Source organism: Limanda limanda, chromosome 3 (assembly GCF_963576545.1).
Source record: "Limanda limanda chromosome 3, fLimLim1.1, whole genome shotgun sequence".
Lineage (NCBI taxonomy): Eukaryota > Metazoa > Chordata > Actinopteri > Pleuronectiformes > Pleuronectidae > Limanda > Limanda limanda.
The window spans coordinates 7991874-8015518 of NC_083638.1; the positions used below are offsets into that span (position 1 = coordinate 7991874).

Consider the following 23645-nt stretch of genomic DNA (forward strand, 5'->3'; position numbering starts at 1 on the left):
TTACATTTTAGTCTAGTTTTAGTCACATTTAATAGCCACATTAAACTCCTTATCTTCCCTTCTCAGGTCCAGGGACCCCCTGTGTTGTGTCTACAACTGCATACTAGTCTAGCTTTCAGTACTTAGGTTGTCCATTAGATGTCCCTCCTATAGGTCTATAGCAGGGGTCGGCAACCTTTACTATCAAAAGAGCCATTTTGCCCCCTCTTCCCCCAAATAAAATTTGTCTGGAGCCGCAAAACATATTTGATAACAAAGCTGATAACATTTTATGTAAAATTATACTATACTAATCTGTAGATTATTGCATTTATGAAATTATAGAACAACAATAAAGAAAACTGTTGACATTTTATTTATTTTTACCTGTTACAACAAAGGGAAACACCAAATGCTTATGAAGAGAAGAAAATACACAGGCAAGTGTAGGCCTACATTGAAATAAATTAGACGCAGAACTATGTAGGGTTATTTGAGTCATCCCCATATTTGTGGGAAATGTATGAAATAAGAAGTACCCTATTTTGAAATAAATAAAAACATATAGCTGCAGCCTATATATTTTAGTTGGCGTTGGCGAAGTGTGAAAACAAAAAGTGAAAGCAGATCAGACCGGAGGAGGAACCTGGAGCTCGGTAGAAACCAGCTGCAGCTTCTGCTCTGATCCAGAAGCTGCGGCGCTGATCTCAGAGCAGCTGAGACCAGAGGAACTCTGTGTTTTTCTCTGTTTCCATAGTTAAGAAGCAGCCGGTGAGTCAGTGACTGCCTGCTTCACATGAACGAGCTCTGATCTCACTGTCTCTCTGAGCGAGTGCGCGGGGGCGGAGCCTCGGGACCGGTGCGCTGTCTGGCAGCACACACACACACACACACACACACACAGACACACACACTCGCCGCTCCGGGTACTTCATGACGGCCTGATACGATTAAGTTTTTAAAAATTGTTGTGACTTAGTCAACCGCCAACATTTTCGTTTCGTCTCGTCTCGTTAACGAAAATCAAAATAGATTTCGTCATAGTTTTTATTTTCAAAGATCCATTTCGTTACGGCTTCGTCTCGTCTTAGTCATGGGAAAAGGGGCGTTTACGAATATTTTTAGTTATCGTTATCGTCAACGAAATTAACACTGTTTCAACCACAGCCAGAGAAGCTGTGTGTCTGTTTATGCAGCTGTCGTGTATTCACTAGAGTAAACGATTTTGGCACGTGTTTAAAACATAATGAAAGGCTTACATTTATGATGCCTATCTTCTGGACTCTCAGACATTCTCAGAGATTCCTCCAGATGTTTATCTTGAGGCAGTGGACTAGTGGCAGAAACTTGGACTATGGGCAGAAAAGGTTCGTCTCTGGTTCGTCTCTGGTTCGACTCCACGGAGAAACAACAAAAAGACGAACCTGGATTGATTTGTCCAAAAATCCAAGAGGATTCTCCCTAACCTGTCTAGTGCCCCTGAGCAAGGCACCTTACTCCCCTAACATCTGCTCCCCGGGCGCCGTACATGGCTGCCCACTGCTCTGTGTGTCCTGCACCAGATGGGTAAAAAGCAGTGGTTAAATTTCCCTCCTTGCATGAGTGTGCTTGTGCATGTCTGTGCATGTGTTTGGGACAAATAAATGTATCTGTATCTGTATCTGGTAGTTCTCTCTTTCTTTGGAAGGACCTTTGACCTAGATAATTATCTCTGACCAGCTAATGGATGGGGGAAGGGAAGGTTCTTGACCAGTGTGTTTTCATCTTCAGGTACAAAAACATGTCCTTATGTAGGCAGAAATCCCACGGGGGACGGCATATACCTAAAGTCATGGGCGGAACCAATCTCTCTATATATATTGTGTGTCCGACCCCTGGAAGTCAGACTTCACTATTGGCGTGTGATTTCTCCGGGTATACCACGGTGCCCGTCCTGACCTGCCAATCTTCTGTGTGATAAACATATTATACAAACAAGAACGAGGTCCGCTGAGTTTCCTACGTCATCTCCAACTTCAACAACAAACTCGACCTCTCGGCTGCCCAGAATATACCATACCATACCGAGCGTTAGCAGCGTGCTTGTGATCACTCGGCGCTTCGCCCTCACGTCGCAGACACAACACGTGAAAGGTTATCTCGCTGCCGTGGGCGAACAGGAGGAAACGCTGTGTTACTCCACCTGCAGCTCGCCGGGCCGTCACCCGACGACTTCCACCGGCGAGCAGGCTAATCTCACACTGATCTTCACTTCACCGCATCTATGGCCATCCATGGAGGACCTCTACACCCAGCGGTGCAGGAGGAAGAGCAACCGGATTATAAAAGACCCCCTTCATCCCAGCCATAAACATTTCTGCCTGCTGCCGTCTGGCCGACGGTACCGCAGCATCCGGGCCCGCACCACCAGGCTCAGAGACAGTTTCATCCCCCAGGCCATAAGACTTTTAAACTCCTCTGAACTGCAATAACTCCTCCAATCCAACACCCTGGAATATTTGCATATTTGCACCAGCACCATAACAAGCATATTTGAATATATTATATATTTTATTTTCTATTTTAAATTTTTGATATTCTATTTCATTGTTATTCTACTTTATTCTTTTTTATTCTATTTTATACTATTTCTATTTTTATTTTTTTTTTTTTGGTTGAAATGACTGAGCATTGCTTAAAGAGAGTGTGTGACCCAAGCATTTCATTGACAGTGACTACTTCATGTTATCTCTGTTCATTTGACAATAAAAATCTTGAATCTTGAATCAACAACCATCTGCAAACAGCTACGAGTAAGACAGCAATTCATATCAGGCTTTTAATTTTAAGAAAGAGAGAGAGAGCGCTCGGTAATCCTCGGAAGTGAAGAAGCGCTGAGAAGGAAATGAAGAGGATTAGAGATGGATTACCTGTGTTCCGACTCGTGGATGGAGAATATGACTCCTGACGTGGAGGACTTCTGCTGGATGGAGGCCAAGAAGGTAAACTCGCTTTTACTCCTGAACAGCTGCACCACTTTCTCTGTGATGTGCGCCGGGGCGTGAACCGCTCGCCCGACATCTGAGGGAGCAAAGTGGAAGGAGAAGAAATCATCAGCTTGTGTAAACTCACGTCACGCCGGCGACTCGCTGTCGAGCAACATGTCAGGTTAGTTATTCACACATGGCCAAACACTGAAAGATCATTTTCCAACTCATACAGTTCTGTCTGGGTTGGACGGATTGATCTGTACGTGCCAACAGGCGTCAAACCCCAAGTCCGTGTGTGTGTGTGTGTGTGTGTGTGTCAGAAAGAGATTACTGGAATTAGACAAGATATTAACAAGAAAAGCTGCAAAGCTTCAATTTGGATACTTAAAACAGCTTCAACAATGATCAAAATAAACAGTTATCAGAGTATGTGTTATAATTTTCCTCCTCATCTTGCTGGAACTTTGTCAGATAACTCTTCAGACCTGGATGATGAAATCTGAGAATTGAGTTTTCAGCACATGTTGCTCATTTACATACAAGTCATGGGGAGGACAACAATTGTATTCTCCTATTAGGAAACACTAAAGTTATCACGACACATCATTTGAGTGCAGACGCCAGTGTTTGTGTGTGTTGCACGACAGACCACAACTACCAAGTACACAAATCCTCACATCACGTTCCACACGCACACAACTTGCCTTTGTTTCAAACAAACCGGTAAAAGTGTGTATTTGTACTCTTAAGAGAACTTTATATCCTTGATGGGAGAAGAAGACGGGAAAAAAAAAAATTTAAATCGTGACATTCCATTAATCCAAGTGAAGCTCCTGTACTCCATTGCACGCTCTGTACTTTCTGCCCTCAGTTATTAAAATTATGTGTTCACTTAAGTTAAGATCTGAAATATGACAAAACTACAGCATTGCCACAACTGGTCCGATGGGACACGCCCACAAGCAGGCAAACAATTACACCCGGCGACAAGACAAACACACACATGCTGGAGATCTTAAATCGGAGCTTAGAATAAAAACCACAATATGCAGCGAGTAACTCCAACGGCTGGTTTTGTTTGTTTTACTTCTGCAAAGATCCTTTTTTCTGTGTCACAGCCAGAAACATTTATAAATTGAGAGACAGTGTTTCCCAATGTCAATAGAAAGAGAGAAGACATCTAAGGGTTTAAAAGACAGGTGTTGTCCAGTGATGACGGGAAAAATATCAAAGTGTTCAATTCAATTTTTTACAAAGAATAAATGAGAGTTAATGGGATTAGATGTGTGTTTGTCCTGCATGTCACTGGAATCTGCCTGGAGGGTAAATAAACGTGGTTCTATAGAGAATCGTCTGCAGCAGTTAGTTGAACTCTGCTGTTTTTAATATAAGAAAAGTGCACGACGGTGGTTCTGTGGCTTCCTCCCTCTGATCCAGACTCAAATCCTTAAGCTACTGTATAAATCGCAATAAAACTTGACCCTCCTGGTTTTTCTTGACCTGCAGCGATCCCTGACTTTTCTTCTGGGCTCAGTCTGAGTCTGACATTTGTGACTGAAATGTCTCGATATCTTGTGGATTATTGGACGAGCTGCCGTGGACTTTGGGAGAGAGGTTTAATCACTCAGTCAGAAACAACCTTCTAGATATCGGAAGAATTAGTTAAAGACATATTTGTCACAAGAACAGGATTCTAAGCAATATATTGAGAATGTCAATAAAACTAAATTGTTAAAAATCAAATAATAGGCATATCTGTATCAGTGTTTTGTTTGCCCATCTTGGATTTTACAATTAAAGAAAGTTACATTCTTGTTTCTATATATTTGGTTGTATGTGTTTTCTTTTTATTTGTAATATTTTAGTGAACAACAATGCCAGCAAAGAATCTGGCAAATAAAGAACAACTCTAAATTGAATCTTGTAAATCTCTAAAGAATAACATCCAATCACATGATGCATCATATACTTGCTCATTTATTTTTTAGATCCTGAACAAAACTTTTATTTAACAGAAACAATTCAGAAAAGACTTGGATTCATTTTACATTTAGTTTTCTATATATTTACTATATATTTGTTTATGGTTAAACTGTCAAATTAAACCTCAATTACATTGTTGTGTCCAAACAGTTTGACAATGTAATCATTGTAATTAACTAAGATATAAGTCTGCAGATAAATCGATGTCAGACACTCTTTTCCCTCCCGGTTGCTGTAAGTCAATCTATCAATCAAATTTTATTTGTATAGCCCATATTCACAAATCACAATTCGTCTCATAGGGCTTTAACATGGTGTGACATCTTCTGTCCTTAACCCTCAGCAAGAGTCAGGACAAACTACTAAAAACCCTTTTAACAGGGTAAAAATATGTAGAAACCTCAGAGAGACACATGTGAGGATCCCTCTCCCAGGACGGACAGAAGTGTAATAGATGTCAAGTGTAGAAAAACATCCTCAAGATTAAAGTTTTTTAGCAGCATTGATGAGGGTAAACATATTGAAGGATAACTTCAATACGGTATGTCAAGTCGGGCTCTTGTGTCGACACGCGTGTGGAAGAGGAACCTGAGGAACCGGTAGAAACAGTAAACATGTGTCTGAGCTTCCAGAACTGATCCCAGATCTGAACAACGGGCTCCAGCGGCTCCACACTCACAGATGACCATGACAGAGCCTGTGGCTGTCTCAGCTCCGGGCTTTCAAATCTCCCCCCCCCGGGGTGACAGCTGCCTGCCTGCCCTCACAATCCCCCCCCCCCCCCGGCTGTCAGAGCCCCATCAATGAAGTGCCAGCGTCCCCGGTTCTTCAGCCGGTCGGATCATCAGAGCACCATCAGATCACTGCTTCAAATCTGCAGGGACACGGCCCCTGGTTCTTCATGATGTAAAGAAACTGACAGAATTCAAAGAGTGACTTCACCTGAGTGACAAGAAGAAAAACTGTGTATTCTGCCTCAAGGTCAACGAGAGCTTCCACATTCATTCAAGTCCTCAAGTAAGAGCTTAATACAGCGAAGTTCACTCTGCACGGCTGGTGATCGACGAGCCGCCACTCGAACCAGGAAGCAAACAAAGCACCGCTCCCGTGCACGCTCTCGTCCTCGTGCACGCTCTCGTCCTCGTGCACGCTCTCGTCCCCGTGCACGGGAGCTCGACTGCAAATGAGATGTTGAAATGCATTTTATCTGCAGTGATTAACGGCAGATCTCAGATCTCAGATCTCATTCAAAGCAGCAGCCGGGCTGGAGGATCCTCGAGCAGACTGGAGAAGAGCTGAATCTCCTTCAGGTTTTTGTGCCAACACAATTAAAATGCACAAAGTTATTTTACCTGAACTAAAACAAAGGTTGTTTTCCAACTTCAGGGAAGGTGAAACAACTCGGGGAAAGTTATAACAACAAAACACTGATGTAGGTGAGAGACATCAGTCTCTACTGCCAAAGCTTTATAAACCCAGTCATCCATTGTGACCTCCTCCTCCTCCTCCTCCTCCTCCTCCTCCTCCTCCTCCTCCTCCTCCTCCTCCTCCTCCTCCTCCTCGGTGGCGTTCTGATTCTGGGAGCAGAAAGTCATCGTGCACATGACGACAGGATGTCACTTCTGAGGAAATATTGGTTTTTAAGGAAAATAAACGACGCTGTGGTTTGTTTTTAGTTCCTCGACAGTTTCCTTGAGTTTATTTTTTGGGGAAAGAACGTAATCCCCCAAAAACAAAAATATGTCATATTTCAATGAACGAACTTCAGTCAAAGTCAAACTACAGAAGTAGATCAATGCTGCTTTAATGTCGATGTATTTCAAAGGAATGTTCAGTAAGTTCAAATCACTGACTGTGCTTTAAACTCAGCAGGTCGTCCTGTATTTGTTACATTAAAGTATTTCTCCTGGTGTATATTTGTTCTCTTGATATAAAACTCTAAAGGGAAACAGGTTCCAAGTGACGAGTGGTTACAAGTTGTTTACATCTCTGATTCTTCAAAGGTGCAAAGGAACTGTTTTGTGTGATGTGTGACTGTGAGGTGACTGATATCGTAATGAGGGAATGTTGATTTACACATTAACACCAGTCAAACATACGTTAATACCGATATTTCAGACAAATGATCAAAGACGATTAAACTAAAGAGGAGCACAACTTTTACAAAGTGGTATTTATGGTTTTGTTATGAACTTACAGAACTTCTTTGAGAAAAGGAATGTTTTTAAGACTGAATCATCTTGAATTAGACATTAAAGCTTTTCCAGAACAGCACTGAACTCTGGAAAGTATCCTGAAATATTCCAGAGGGGCTGCATGTGACACTCACACACACACACACACACACACACACACACACACACACACCAAATAAATCAAAAGTGTCTGTTTGCTTAAAACTTTGCTTAAAACCGTATTCAAAACTTAATCTGCAAATTAAAAGCCCATTTGCTGAAAGTCTCTCGAACCCGAACAGAGTGGGAGCTCTCTCCGTCCGACAGCCACTAACAATCACTAACAATGATGGATGGAGAAGATGATGCGAGCGGAGGTAAAGCAGAGCGGGTCTAACCGCCTCGTGCTCGTCCACATAAACAAACTCATTTACAGTGACAGGAGGAGGCAGGTGGAGCAGGGGGGGGAGGTTCGGCTCCCGGCAGACCAGACGCAGCTCAGTGTAGCAGGCAGCAGCCGTCTGTTGCCCCCCCACACTCCCACTCCCCTCCCAATCTTACAGCTCATCACTTTAATCAGGAGCCTGGCGGGTCCTCCCCCCCCCACCCTCCAGCTCAGATGGCTTCTTTAACTTTAGGAAGAGCAGCTCAGCAGAGGCTTCACTCACCAGAGGCCGGCCGGACTTCTGTCAGACCTGATATGAGGAAGAAATGTCACGGTGTCACAGACAGATAACCGAGTTAATGTGACTCGCTCAAGTTCTTCAGCCAAGGGCACAAAGTGAAGCAGAGTTTTCTAAGAGGCCAGATAGTTTCAATCAGACGAGTGGGGGGGGGGGGGGGAGCCATGGTTTAACTGCACTATAGGCTGAGTCCTTGTTTACCTGAAATGTGCACTTTATAAGTTTGGCAATGTTGTTTTTCAATCAAATAAAACATTTGCATAAAGCAAGCCAATCCACTTTTCCATGTTGATATGAGCATTAAAAATAAAAATAAAAAAATTTTGGAAAAAGAATAAATGAAGGGACATTTAGAATAGATACAAATTTGCAATTAATCGTGATTAATTTTGAGTTAACTATGACATAAATGGGATTAATCGTGATTAAATATTTTAATCGTTTGACAGCACTTGTCAAAACTTGTCATGAGCTAACCTTACATAGCAGTGCTGCGTGATTCATTCTGTGACAAAGAGATGAAATAAAAATGAACCCTGAATAATCCAAATAAATAAATCAGGAGATCGACACCAGGAAGTCCGAACAAAGGTCTGAACTCAAGTTCTTGTCTTTGTTACATTCTATCAAGTCAAAAGAGTTTGTTTTGATTTCACATTGTTATTAAGGAAGCAGATAAGGAATTCAGAATAAGAGCCTGAATCCTGTCATCATCACCATCATGGGCTGTGTCTCCCTGTACTTGACTTCAATTGGTTTGTAACTGAAGAAATTGAAAATGAATATCAATATATAGAGAGAGAAATTAGCTGTTTCTAAAAGAAATGTGATTCTGATGTGTGCAGATGATCACGTATGAACCTGCACTTGATGTTTGGGATCGAGCTCGATTACACGTTTGAAAATCAAAGTGAGATCCTTTGGTTTTCCACTGAAGTGAATGTTGCCTTCTTAACTGCGGCTCTGTAATTATCTCGTCCAAAGAGAGACAACTGAAGATGTGAGAGTAGTGGGAAGCACAACTGTCTGTGAGGTGCTCGCTGTTTACTTCTCAACAGCCGGTGACAAACAAACACGACTATTGTTTTCTTGAATGAGGTTTATTCCCCAGAAAGGAAACAGATCTGTGAGACACTTTTATTAACTGCAGCTTTTCAAATGCAGCACAGACGAGAAGGGACAAGGTCTCGAGGATGAAAACGTGTAAAGAAAAGGGTTTCAGCTCAACTTTTTGAACCATACAACACTTATTGATGATTTATCTTTTATACTTACCCTGAAATCAAATGTTAGATCTTCATGCTAACCTGGATCTCTGGACAGATTCACAGAGGGAAAAACTGTCGACTTTAAATCGATTAAGCTGCACAAAAAACTCGTTGATTATCAGTCCCTTAAAGGGACTCTTACCTTTGTTGCATTTGAGAATTACAGCACATTCAAATCATCCCGCTTTCCTCCAATGCCCCACCCCCTCGTTCCCATCCGCGGTGTTTTTTTGAAGAAACTTTATTTACAAGCAGACTTACAATTACTGCCTCCGCGCACGCACGTGAGTTTTTGTTTACCAAAGCAATGGATTCGGTAAGTTATATACATTTACATTCACATGCCTTGATGACGCGGGCCCGAATGCGCCACAAGAAGCAGACGGAAAACCTGCATGTCCACGCAGCAAACAGACAGGTCTGTCGGCCAATAAGGTCCTTCGGTCCGAAGAATTTTATTGGTTGAAGTTTTCACTAAATATTATGAGAGTGAAATAATTGTTTGTTTTTACTCCTGGTGGGTCTGTCTTGCATTTTAGAGTGTCATTACCTTATTAATACCAATTTAACCTTATCCAAAAAAAGTGTAAAAATGCAACAAAGGTAAGAGTCCCTTTAAATATGCTTGATTTTTCTCAAATATCTCTGCATCATTTCTTGAGAAATTCACAAAAATGTTGCCTCAAAAAAAGACAGAATCAGCTCGATATGTAAATGAGTATTTCCACCGAGTTTCAATAAAGTAGATTCCGTATTTTTTGCATAATCTTGCAACAGACGAACTGAACGAATTGAATGATTTCAATCAATTAATTTACATTTCTACAAAATGATTCTGGAGTTCTGGGCCTGGAACTCATCGCAAAGCTTTCACCATGACGATCAATCAACTCAAGAGTCGCTCTATGTTCAGCAAACAGACAAAGCCGAATCTGGACAGAGGAAATGTTTGTTGGCCAGTGGTCTTGTTCACAGTCCCAACATCACCAGGCTGCAGTGAGGAACCACACGAGAAGGTAAGAGAACAGAAGATCCACACTAACGTCTCCTGCCAGTTAACTAAACGCACAAAGATGGGAGAGATTACAGGTTGGCAGGTGACACACCAGATTAAAAAGCTGCTTTTAACTGACCATCAACAATTTATCTCCTGGAGGAAGATGCAGCTGACACAAGCCAGATTTCTCCATCATCCATCCATCAAACCCCCCCATCCACCAAGAAGGGGTCTTTCCACACAGTCCCTTAAATCTGCAGCCAAATCCTCACAGGGCAGTTACCAACAATAAAATATGTAATTGCTTCTTTCATGGTCGTGTTTTCTTTCACGTCTGTGATCCTTCTAGAAGCCACTCGTCTTTATTTCCACACGTCCAGCCCCCCCCAGTCATCTGTACATCCCCAAATATAAAGCCAGCCAGCCAGCCAGTCATCCATCCAGCACACAGCAGACTGTCCCTGAGGAGCTAGCCTGCTTTCAGCTGCTCGAGGCGGGTCTGCAGTGGAGAAGAAGAGAGAGAGGGAGTGACTGGACTGCAGACCAGAGGCTGGAACCGGAGATAAAGGACTGAGGCATGAGAGGAGATGGAACTCAGTCAAACACGCAGACTCTCAAGGCGTCGCCAAACTGTTTAAAAACTAAATAGATTTGTCAGCAGACGCCACAGACGGCGCCTCAACCTCGACTTCAGCTCTGCAGAGGAGCTGGTGCAAAAAGGCAGTTTACTTTTTTTCTCCATCACAAGCAAAAAATGCAGAACTGAGAGAAGCTGGAGGAGAGGAGACGTTCACAGAAGTCACAGAGAGAAGGAACTGAACCAGGTAGTTTGTGTGGAAAGCGATTCGGTTAAAGCGAGACAGCAAAGGAATGTCAAGTACGCCTCAGACAAGAGAGTTGGTGCAGGAAAACAAAGGAGAGAGAGAGTTTGATGCACGTGGAGGAGCGAGCGAGCGGGTGCATGTCAAGCAGCCCGGCTCTCAGCAGGCCGCTCCTGCATCTGAAGAACTCCTCGGCTGCTGAAAGATTCATAACCCGTCAAATGATTAAACATTGATGATTCAGTTAAAGTTTTCCTTCCCCCTTTCGCAAGGAGATGACCCGACTCACCGCAAACATCAGAACCCGGCCGGGTGGCGAGTAATGTGATGCGTCACGAACCTAATGAGTCCAGAGACAACATCCTGAGAGGTGACATGACACAGTCGATCACAGGAGAGAAGGACCAGGAATAAATAAATCATCTGTGACTCCAAGAACAACGACGCTAAGCCCTGATGTGAAATTCAGCCTGAAAGTCAGATAAAGGGAGGGGTTGCCTCCAGGGGGCGCTGTCATAAGCATGATGCATCTCAAGCAATCCCGTTGCTGTAGTGTGCGTTTGTGTGTGTGTGTGTGTGTACATGTGGTATGAAATGAGATTAACGCCACAAAAGACGACACTTGACTTAAATGAATTTAAATTTCTCAGGCTTATACTGAGCTGCTGAATTAAATACAAATGAAATCAACTAAAGTAAAACAAAGGGAAAAACAAGTGATTGTTGAATTTCAATGGAGTCGATGTTTGTATGATATTCATTCATGACACGAGGAGATTAAGAATATATCCAGATCCCTTATGCTGCCTGAAGAGGAGATGTTTTCATCTACATGTCTTTAATTACACATATACTCGTAAAAGGTTTATTACTGACGTTGGTAGAAGGAAGATTCTTTACATTTAGGAACCGATCCGGATCCGGGAGGGCGGGGGGGCAGGTCCAGGCATCACTTTGTTTCACAGTGAGATTCAGGCTGTTTGGAACATTTGCTCTGAGAATAATTCATGGAGCTTGATAAAAAGCACGTTTGAGGTTTGAGGGACTAATATCTCTGAGCGAGAGCACTTCGGTGCGGCGTGATTGAATTTAAGGAGACTGCTGGAGCTCGGTGGAGGAATGTGCTCGACTTAGTTCCATTAGTGAGGCTACATACTGTGTGTTCTTATTTAAACATGCAACAGAAAAAGTTAATAAAACCTGAGCCCTGAATATATCTGACAAACTAAGTTAACAAACTAAGTTATCAAACTAAATTACAATTAACAGGTTGAAAAACTGAGGTAAACTAGTAGTTTTCTCTTCAAATACAAGAAGATGGTTAACCTAACAAACACAGACACCCCAGTTTATAGTCAGAATCAGCTCATTGTAATATGAGAAACATTAGAGATGTTGTTTTTCTCCACCTGATGTTTATAAGTTTGTAAAGTTCACTCTACTTTTAGCTAAGATTTGGTTTCCACCAACTTTGAATCTGGATCTTTGGCTGCAAAACTCTGTTGAGTTAATATTCTCCCTAAAACCCACTGGAGCTGAACATCAGACAAAGACCAGGCTGCAAAACAAGATGCAAATGTGGAAAAGATGTAAATACAATATTGTAAAGTATCAGGTTAGACACAATTAGAAAGGATTAACGATTCCTGCTTCAAAAACAAAAGTGTTTATATATATTATCCGTTGCTATGGAGACCAATAACCAATTTGATCCTATGACTTGAAACTGTCTTTATCGAGAGTAAAACTTAATGAGCAGTTACAGTTGTACTTTTGCTTCCGTTTGCAGAAATTTACTGCAAGATCTAGAGATTTAAATTTATGCTGCTGAACTATACAGTCCCTGTGGGCACGCTTTCCATATTGTGTGAGTGTGTGGGTATGTGTGTGTGTGTGTGTGTGTGTGTGTGTGTGTGTGTGTGTGTGTGTGTGTGTGTGTGTGTGTGTGTGTGTGTGTGTGTGTGTGTGTGTGTGTGTGTGTGTGTGTGTCTGTGTGTGTGTGGGTGGTGCATGTATTTTGTTAACATCTTTCTCGGCTGAGATCGTATCCATAATCGGCTCTGCCCCCCCGGCAGCTCCACACAATCCTCCTCAGCTGTGGGCTGTGCTTCAAACCACACACACACCAGATATATAAATATAAATATACATATATAAATATAAATATATATAGAACACAGACACACGGGGGAACTAGGTGGGATTGAGATGTGAGCTCACTTAGCAGAATGTGCTGTGAGGAGCTGTATCAGTAGCTGTCAGGCCTCCGGTCGCCCCCCTGCTGGCAGAGCCGGGGTCCCTGTTGAGATCCAGGAGAGCACCCCCCCCTGCACGACTCAGCCAGGCTTAATTACCTCACTCCGCCTGACAAACAGCCGACCAGCCGATCCGACGGTGGGCCGGCAGCAGCCACACTTCCTCCTCACTGTCGGCAGCGATGCTCACTCAGCTATTTGTCTCAATTAGCAGCGGCTCTGCATGCTTGAGGAATCCGACGTCAGGATGAGGCTGGGGGGGGTAGCGGCGTCCCCCAGTACTGTGCCGTCCCCCCTTATACCGGTGATGAATCATCCCCCCCTGAGAGCTCTCAGCCACCGCGTCGTTAAACGTGGAATAAAGCAACAAATCGGCAAATAACCTCATCATCACGCAGTCATGCTTGTGGCAGGCTCCTTAATCACAGCCTCACCGCCCCGGAGCTGACAGCCACAGCCGCAGTGTTTACCCCGGCATGCGTTTCTTCATCCTTTAAAAGACAGAGCAAAGTGAGGCGGGCGGGCGGGCGGGGGGGGAGAGTGTGTGGCTGTGGAGCAAACAAGTGGTGCAGCGTGGGCGGCATGCAGAGCCGAGGCCGGGAGATACGGTGGAGACAGGACATACAGGGAGGAGGACACATGGGGAGATAATGTAGCCAGAGGTCACACAAGGGCGCCTGGCTTCTTCTCTGCTGGAGAAAAGGAAACTGTATCCGTCACGCTCCAGAAGGAACCACAGCAAACTCCTGCTGCTATTATTCACCACATGTTAAATATAGAGGACCGAGAGACGAGAGGATTCATCACCTGTAACTTTTTCCTGTATCGACTCGGAGCTGTTTTAATCCTGAGCAGCTCAACCCACGGTGAAGTGAAGTGAAGAGACGACAGGAAGCTGCTGCAGCCACAGGATGAAGTGTTTTATTATCTCCACACAGAGATGTATTTTTTAAGTTATGTCTTGTTACTAAGCCAGCATGAGATATTGTTTGTCGCATATGTCCACATAAGACAAATATATTTGTATTAATCCTGCGTTTTATATCATTCAGGAAACTGTAGCGGCAAAAAGAAAGTCAACAGAGATAAAGACAGTTTTTCTACTTCAGTGTTCACAGGATAAATGTGAGTAAAGGTTAATTGGGCTGCGACCAACAATTAGATTCATCGATATGTTTTCAATTGTCTCCATTAATCGATTAATTGTTTGGTCCAAAGTCGACTAGCAGGAGATTTGCACAACTGAGAAGCTGGAACTGTTAAATGTTGGAGTATATTTACTAGAAATTACTGGAAATACACTTTGCAACAGCGTTTAACACTCGGGGCGGAAATTGCGGTAACTCTCTATATCAGGGGTGTCCAAACTTTTTATCCCGAGGGCCACATACAGAAAAAAATACGAAGGTCTGGGCCACTCACGCAGCCACGCCCCCCTGCCCTGGAGCGGACTGTTGACAATCGCTTCGCTCAGGGCGGGGGGGGGGGGGCGTAACGGTGTTAACTGAGAAGTACAATACAGTGGGCCATAGTCCATTACATTACATTTAGCTGACGCTTTTATCCAAAGCTACTTATAATAAGTGCATTCAAGGGTACCCGAGGGTACAAACCCAGAACAACAAGAATCAAGAAAGTACAATTTCTTCAAAAATAGAGCAAAACTACAATAAGTGTGCTATAAGGAAGTGCCATTTAAGTGCTACTAAATTGTTAGTTTAAAAAAAAAGGCAGGCCAATTTAAAATGGATGGCGGGCCGCGGATGGCCCGCGGGCCGTAGTTTGGACACCCCTGCTCTATATGATACGATCCCCAATATGTAGCCTGCGATAACATCAAGATACAGCAATTCTGCAATGATCTATATATTGCAACACAATCATAAAAATCACAATATCTGTCAAACTGAAGATTACTACATGTGCAGGATTTGTGTGTTTAGTCAGTGGTGTCAGTTTCACAAAGTTTAACCCACAAACACAAGTGCATAAAGTCCTAAAGTGTTATCTTAGTGCCTCTTTAGTCTTTAACAAACACACTCTAAATTGTCAATGTCCTTGTGTGACATCATTCTAATGCTAAAAAAACATAACGTGGCAAAAGACCAAACTATAATCTATATTAAACTAACTAACTAAATATCGATATATTGTGCAAACTTATTGATAATCGTACCTATGAGTCAGGACGACGATTTACTACATTAATATTTTGTCCCACCCTGAATTAATCACAGTAAAACTCAAATATAAACCGTCTTTCCACCTCATCTCATTTTACCATGTTACGATCCCCTGTTCTTCGTATCGTGCCGCCTCACCAGCAGCTGTGTCAGTCTCTGAAAACATCACAGTGAACAAACACACTAATATTTCTCTAAAAATAAAGAAAGACACAATCAGCTCCCTCTCCCTCTCGTATCGGAGCAAATGGGACGGGAGGCGACTCATCAAATACCCACGACTGGAAATGCAAACCAGCGGCTGCGTGCCGGGGCAACGTCTCCGTGTTTAGTGACTTCGAACTGTGTCGCGGTCGATTATGAAGTCAGCAGCGATGAATTATTAAAAAACAAATGGCACTCCAGATGTTTACACACCCCCCCCCCCCCTCCACCCCCCTCCCCCCGGTCCTCATGACAAACGCTATCTCTCTGGGGCACGGAGATGCGAGCCGAGCGTTAACATGAGCTTGATGAATCTGTGTGGCCTTCCTCCCACCGGTGTGTGTGGGTGTGTGCGTGGGTGGGAGGGAGTTGTGTGGATGTGTGTGGGTGGGGGGGGGGGTGTGTTTGGTGCAGTTCTTGCTCGCCCTGTCACGGTGATACACGAGCCGCCCTCAGTCTTCTGGCATTGTAAAGTTAAAGCTTTAGTGTTAATAAAGCGCTGGTGTGAGGCCGGCAGGTACTTCAGTGTTTCCTGTTCAGGGGGAAATGATGTCGCCGTGTTTTTACCGGCTCCGTTCAGACCGGTTTAATCTTCCACTGGAAGACGAGGTGTAAACCTCTGAGCTGCTTTCACCCCTTTGAAGAAATGTTTAATAGATTAGGTGATCGGGTGAAATCACTGACGTTCGGCTGATAATCATTTTAGTCGCCGACTGATGAAAAACAGACGTAAACCTGTGGGTTCAGGCGTCTCCAAGGTCAAATCGTCCTCCAGCTTTTCATCTTGTGTCTTAACTTGGGACGTGTCACGTGTGGATTTACTCATTAGAGATGGAAAACCGTAAGTGTTGGTTACAAGGAACCAAGTGGGAAGGTTTGAAAACTGTTTAGAGAAGGAGGGGCGCTGAAATAAGTACTTGTCAGGTGATTGGACGAACCGTCTGTCTGTCAGTCACTGAAGCAAGAAGAGCGAACTCGTCTTTTCCATCGAGACGAGTCTGAGCTCTCAGATCCGTTCTTTGTTCTCGTTTCAGTGAAACAACCGAGAATCTGAAGAGTGAGACGGAGGAAAACCTGGATTCTTTAAAATCTCACAAGAATCAAACTGACCAATTTGACAGAATAAACAATGTAGAGAAGTTAGTTTTCTTAGTTCAAGCTCTACATGTTTTATGGTATTTACTTATAATAAAACTGATGGTTTTAACTGTAGAATTTCCAGCCTCGGTTACTCTGTAATAAGGGTTTGATGACAACACCTTGGGAATCACTGCAAAGTCGGTTTGTTTGTTTGTTTGTTTGTTTGTTTGTTTGTTTGCAGGGTTAAATAAAAACTACTCAACTGATTTCCATGGAAAGGGGGGGGGATCCAGGACTTTTCCACGTTTCGTCAACATTTCCGTTCATTTCTCAGAGAATAATTCATGGATCTTGCTGGAAAAAGGCATCTTCAGGGAACTGATATTTATAAGAACGTCTCAAGAATTTAAATGTGGTTTCACCGGGGAGCTGTCGGGCGATGGGGGGGCTAAACGTCCTACTGAGGAGTTTTTTACTCCCCATTCGCCTCCATCAGGATCTTAGGTATAAAACCCCAAAATAAAGCTGAGCCGATTCCTCTCTTACATATTCATTATTTTTGATGTGAAGGCTTCTCAAGGAGCAAACAGCAAGCCAAATTAATTTAGCAGCAGGACTGAAGCAGCCTCCGTGGTTTCCTTCAAAGCGCCTCTCACTTTTAAGCTCTCCGTCTCGCCTCAGAGACAAAACTGTCCGACATGAAAAGCGCGTAGTGAAGAAGAGCTGCAGCATCTCTGGCTGTGTTCCTGCGCTGCCTCCTCTTCCTCTAACCCTGACTAAAACAAAATGACGGCTCGCCCCTGTGATGCAGCCGGCGCTCACATTTCTTATTTTTCACATCCAGCTACTCTTTGATCCTTCACTGGAGACTTGTGCGTTCACTCCTTCCTCCTGCTGGAGCTGTAAACACCGAGGAAGGTACAGTACAGAACAGCTTCTGCAAACACTGCCGCCGGGGCTGAGAGAGAGAGAGAGCAACAAAATGCAAAAAAGATTTCATCTGACTTCAACACTTCTGACACGCAGCTACAGTTTGTGTGCCTTAAGGTCTCATCAACCAAACCAGTAACCAGCTCGTCAGCAACACCTTCTCACTTTCTTTCTTTCTTGAAATCAACATTATGATTCAGTTTTTATCATTTCAAATACACTGTGTTCCAGATGGGTTCAGCAGTTCAGTTCAGACACAGCATGTTCGACGCATACTAATGAATTGAAATTTGTAAGACGGATAAATGATTTTGTTCCAGGAAATTAAGTTTGCTACATCGTTCACTGGTGACTTTCTGAGATATAGATACACTTAGTTATTCATATTCAGACGCATCATTAGTATTTTTCTCGCAAATTATTTTCAGGGGAAATCAAACCTGACTCTGACGGACGTTTGTCGGCAGATAAACGATAAAACGCCACAAACAGCAGGATGAGATTGTTAATTCGGTGAGGAAATACACAAAATATTAAAATATAAACATGTAGATTGTCAAAATGTTTCCTACACTGACCAACAAGTAAGAAAACAAGATGTTTTCAGATCTCACAAAAGCCACCGGAGGTCCTTATAAAATCACCATTCGATATGTGTGAGGTCATAAAGGGAAAAAAGGCAAACTAAGGACATTCCTACTCCCCAGAGGCTGAACCTTCAAACCTCTGCACAAGATATTTCATCCTGCGTTGGGTTTCATGGTCGGACACTTTGGCCCCAGAGATGAGATCAGATTCATGCCCACTGTGGTTTTTATAGCTATTTCCCTTCAGGCTAAGAATCACTTGATGGTTTTAAACAGCTCTCACCACCAAACACATAAATTTGCACAAACATTCATCCAAGCCGAGTCTGACACTGTAGCTCTAAGGAGTCTTAAAGTAGGCTGCACTGGTCTGACAACCAGTAAATGTTAGCTAACGTCTCGTAAATCCACAGCTGTCACACGGAACTGTTTGGAGACGTGCGAGCGGCGAGCTCCTCCCACTCGTTTGAAAAGACGGTGGAACTTCCTGTTCGGATCCCCTGGAGGCGTGAGAAGTTTTCTTTCCACTGTAAACATGAAAATCAGCCACATCGGTTCTGGCAAGGTGTTCGCGCGGCTAAAGAGCGATATGCTCCGTGGCTTCATCCTTAAAGACAGCGTCACTGACAGCTTCTGCCTTGAAGATGCCACGGCTGCATCTGGTGAGTGCGGCAAAGGGTTGCCCCGGTAACCAGCTTGTAGGGGGGATGACAGTTAATCCACGAAACACCGTGACCAAATTGTAGGAGATGAGCCCGGTGCTGCTAAATCCCAAAGTACTTTCTCTCTCTGTATTTAGTTTTTCTCTTTAAACACATATTATCAAAAACTGCTTTGAAGAATACACTAAATATAGAGCTCAGCGTTTTATCTCCTTAGCTGCTGCCTGAATTTAAATCAAATAATTTAATTATAATTGTTTAATAATTAATTCACCCTGTTTCCAAACAGTTCGTCTAATGAATGATGAAAAATGTTAAATTATTGTTGTCTCATCCAAACTTTATCTCGTGGGTAAGACATGAGAAGTTGCCTGTTGGCTGCAGCGCTGACGTTATCTCAAAAGACACGAGTTACTTTCATGCTTGGATATTATTCTTTCAGAGAAAAAGAGCCAGAGCCAGAGATTGTGGAGCAAGAACTGAAAATGTTAGTTTGTTCTGAAGTGGAGGGCGGAGAGAGAGAGAGAGAGAGAGAGAGAGAGAGAGAGAGAGAGAGAGAGAGAGAGAGAGAGAGAGAGAGAGAGAGAGAGAGAGAGAGAGAGAGAGAGAGAGAGAGAAACTGAGAAACTGAGGAACTGTGTGAACCGTCTTCCAACTGAACCTGCATTCATTTCATACATGAACTTTTCAACCATATTCTTTAGTATTTGGATCACGGTCATAAAAATAAAGTTTGAAAGGTAAATATGTCTACATGTGTAAATAAGTCTACAAGCTATTTAATGAGCATGTAAATAACAGGAATTTGACTTGGGATTTAAATATAAAAAGACATGATCAGGATCAGCTAAAAATAACTCACTGTGCATGTTCCTGCTCTGCTTGTGTTTTTGAAATCAGAGCATCACAATCTTTCCTGCTCTCTCTCAGTTATTACTGAATATGAAGTGAGTTACGTTCTTTCACCTTGACAAGTTCAGACTTACTTCCAGGGAGGGCCATGGTAAAGTTTGTTATTTATACTATTATTATAAAATATACATTAATAACTGTATTTATATAGCACTTAACTAACAAGGTTACAAAGTGCTTCACTACATCCAAGGCAAAACATGAATACAATTGAGTTGAAGGTTTTAAAAAATCTGAACATATTAAGCCCTCGAGATTTATAGAGAAATTATAGAGAAACTCAACACTTTGCCGACTGATCTATACATTATACATAATACATCAGTAAACTATGCTTCACTACTCAATATGTAGGAAATATACAAATGTCAATAAGGTGATAATCTGCATGAGTGACAAAGAGAAAGAAAATCCTCTGCTAAAGGTTATTTATTCAACGTGGGCAGACATGATCAACATAGGCGAAATTGGACTGTATATTAAATTGTTTCGTGAGCTTTAAATTATACATTTAAAACCAAATATTTGCTTTATTTTAAGGTCAAGAAATATAATACGTTGACTTGTGTGTCTTTAAGCTGCGATTCCTTGGTGAATCTGCAGGTGACAACACAAACACTAGCTCGATGCTACAATGCTAACGTGAAACCTTCCTTCTGTGTCGTTTCTTTTTGTTGGGCAATAAAGTTTCGGCTGCTGGTGTCGGATGCATCTCCTGCATCGTCTGCAGATGCTACCGAAACGTCTTTAGCTGCAATTAGTCATAACAGAACAAACTCCAATCTTCTTTAGGTGATAAAGCCGGCGGAGTGAAAGTAAATGCAATTACAGCGCAACTCCGATAGCATCAAAACAAAGACAATCGCTGCGGGCAGGACAAAGCAGGGCTAATTAGATCAGGCGCCTGATGGAGATAGGAAGGTGCTGAAGACTCGTTCCTGCTCCTCTCCACCAGCAGTTTGAGGCAGCGTTAAATAGACAGGGTTTAATTGCTCCGCACTGAGGTTACTGCGCCGCTTTCCAGTCATGCAGCGGAGGATTTAAAGATGTGCACGTCCAATCGTAGATGACGTCCCTCCCTGTGTGATAATGAGGCGGCCGTTAGAGGAAGCTTTCTGAGCGAATGGCCGATCCATCCATTGCGACAATTCTCCAGACGGTTGATTTTTAACTTGCGTTTGTTTATAATAAGTCTGAGGGTGATGCAAAAGATATCAACAAAGGGGCAAAGTTGGCTGGAGTCTGAGTCGTAAGAACAGATGAAGGAGGAAGGAATCCAGCCTCCTTCCGGGCTGGGAGCTCAGTGGGGAGCTGCAATATGTGCTGGTATTATTAAAGCTGTAACTATTTACTGTGTGTGTGTGTGTGTGTGTGTGTGTGTGTGTGTGTGTGTGTGTGTGTGTGTGTGTGTGTGTGTGTGTGTGTGTGTGTGTGTGTGTGTACGTGTGTGTGTGTGTGTGTGTGTGTGTGCAGCACAGTCGGACAAGCTGAATGAGTCAGACTCGCAGTTTCCACAACCATGTTTTACTGTGATTGGAGGAATGCACGGCTGGAAGTGAATTTCAAGGAGTAAAAAATAAAATAAAAACATCACTGGTATGTATAAAAAAAAAAATATGTCTGAGAGGTAGTATTAAAAACTTTATTCAGGGTGGTGGAGATGTTTCTATATGTGGAAGATCGGGTCCAGACGTTTGCTTTTCACAAGAACGCAACGGAGGTTTGTCCGAATCAGACGAAAAGTGTCCGAAACATTCAGGTGATGGGCGGAGCCTCGGCTAAGCGGCAGGAGGTGGGACATGACGTAAAAATTCTGTCGCGGAAATCACGTGTTGTTGTTTTTCGTTGTTGTGTCGCCAAAAGCTCTCAAATCTTGTTCAAGTTGACATATTTGTCTGCCTCTTTTAAATGTTCTGTATTTTAAAATGATATTTTTCGCCCTAGTTACTAAAAGGGCTGGCAGGACAATGTCCATAGCAACTGACGCAGATATTTGCGTTCTCACATCCAGCCTTTTCGCGAAAAATTTCACGAAAGATGTCCAGGTTACAAGGTGCACGTGTGAAAAACAGCTTGAGATGAGAAGGTGCTGAACAATGTCTCTACAAACAAAACAACCAGAATGTGTTTAAACACCAGATGTAAAGAGATGAGATCATGTTTTCCCCCCGGCCTTTAATTTGACAGGAGGGGGGGGGGAACAGAGACACGACTGTCCCTTTAAAAAGATATCGCCCTCGTGTGCGATGAATAATTCAGACGTAATAATTCCACCGAGGTTCCTTTGAGGTGGGACCAGTGTCTCGCCTCCTCCAGCAGTAGGACAGCCAGGAAGCTCATGCATAAAAGATGCAAGGTTTGATAGCCTCCGTTGGATTCTGTGGCGGGGGGGGGGGGGGAATGTGCACCATGGAGTTTAGAGATGTAGTCTGGCTGAGCTGCTGCTATGTGTGTTGTCAGGGAGGGGTGTGTTAGTGTGTGTGTGTGTGCGGGGGGGTATAAATAGCAACAACACGGATGCAGGAGAGAATTAGACCTCAGTGAAACCTCCCAGTTTCCAGCCTGCTCACTCCCAACCTGCAGGACTGGTGCAGGAACAGCCTGCGACAAAATATTAAGATTAAGATACAATATACTGGGCTGCTGCTATTTGGGTTTCATCAAGAAATTCTAAAAATATGTCATCACCGGCATTTCATTCTGAATCGTGAGCTAAATCCAGCCCTTTTAATTTGGCATTTCCTTTTTCATGTTTTGTCAGATTCAAAGAGAGAGAGAGAGAGAGAGAGAGGAAACAGACGGATCCCGGCGCCCGCCCCACGTCGCACACTGACACGAACACGAACACATTTCACCGGAGCACATCACAGATCGACTTATTCTGAGAAACACACACGGCCCTGGTACAGTGAGGAAGAGCCTGTGGTGAGATGTGGAGTCATCTGCCCGTCTTGTTAACCTTCTTGCTTCCTCTCTTAAATAAAAAACATAAAGGCCAAACATTTGGGTTCAACGCATTTCTTCCTCCGTTTTAGTGTCAAGGAAACAATCTGTGACGAGACAGACGGAACAAGACGTCAATTAAATCAAGAACACCATCTCTGTACTGCAGAGTCAACGGATTAAATCCCCGTTGGTAACAAAGTGGGCCGGAGCGCTGGTATTGATTTACATAGACAAGCTGTGGGTTGACGAGGAGACCTGTCAGCACCGGAGTCTATTTGAGGTTAAAGCTCTGTGTAAAGAGAAATCCTGGTGCTAAACGGTATTTAAATTCAACAACGTGGAGCAGAGGAAGGAAATTGTCGATGTTGGATCTTTTCATTGAGCAGAACTGCTGGGTTTCACAGACAAGGTCTAAGTTTGCATGTTCTCCTCGTGTCTCACAGTGCAGCTGGATTGGGACCAGGGGTTTATTGGACACTGATTATAGGTGTGAATGGTTTGTCTCTATATGTTGGGCTCTACGATACACTGGCAACTTGTGCTACTCGCCCAGTCACCAACTCTGTTTATAAAGAGTTAGAAATTGCCGCCATATTGTGCTCCACTGTGGTTGGCAGGAATTTCCACCTAGGTGATACCATAGACTAGATGAAGACGGACAACAAATCAGACAAGGTCTCCAGACCAAACTAAAAATTCAGAATAAATGGTTTCTTTCATTTTTGGCTTCAGTTTTTTCAGGCTACATAATCAGGATGGAATATCTTCATTTTGATCAGAGACTGATTTGTGAATGGTCGTTCTTGTGAAGAGGCGGGACCTCGATGTCGCTGATCCAGCCAATGGAAACACAAACTCTGGCCTCAAATGACTTCAAAAGCAAGATGGCGGCCCCCGTATCTAGGACATTTTGGCTTCATGTTTGTACAAAGGAAGTGTCGTCCATCTCTACCTACAGTCTATAGGTGTAACCAACATACAACCAAGCACTGAGAAACCTTTTCTTCTTCGT

General features: G+C 43.2%; 1 protein-coding gene across 1 annotated transcript in view; it reads right to left on the reverse strand.

Moving 5' to 3' along the window:
- Window positions 1–23645, reverse strand: part of LOC132998680 (protein kinase C-binding protein NELL1-like) — a 213412-nt gene that overhangs the window by 181376 nt on the left and 8391 nt on the right. The window contains exon 3 of the mRNA XM_061068408.1: window positions 2889–3039. Within this exon, the coding sequence (XP_060924391.1) occupies window positions 2889–3039 (151 nt within the window). The remainder of the gene's footprint in view (window positions 1–2888; window positions 3040–23645) is intronic.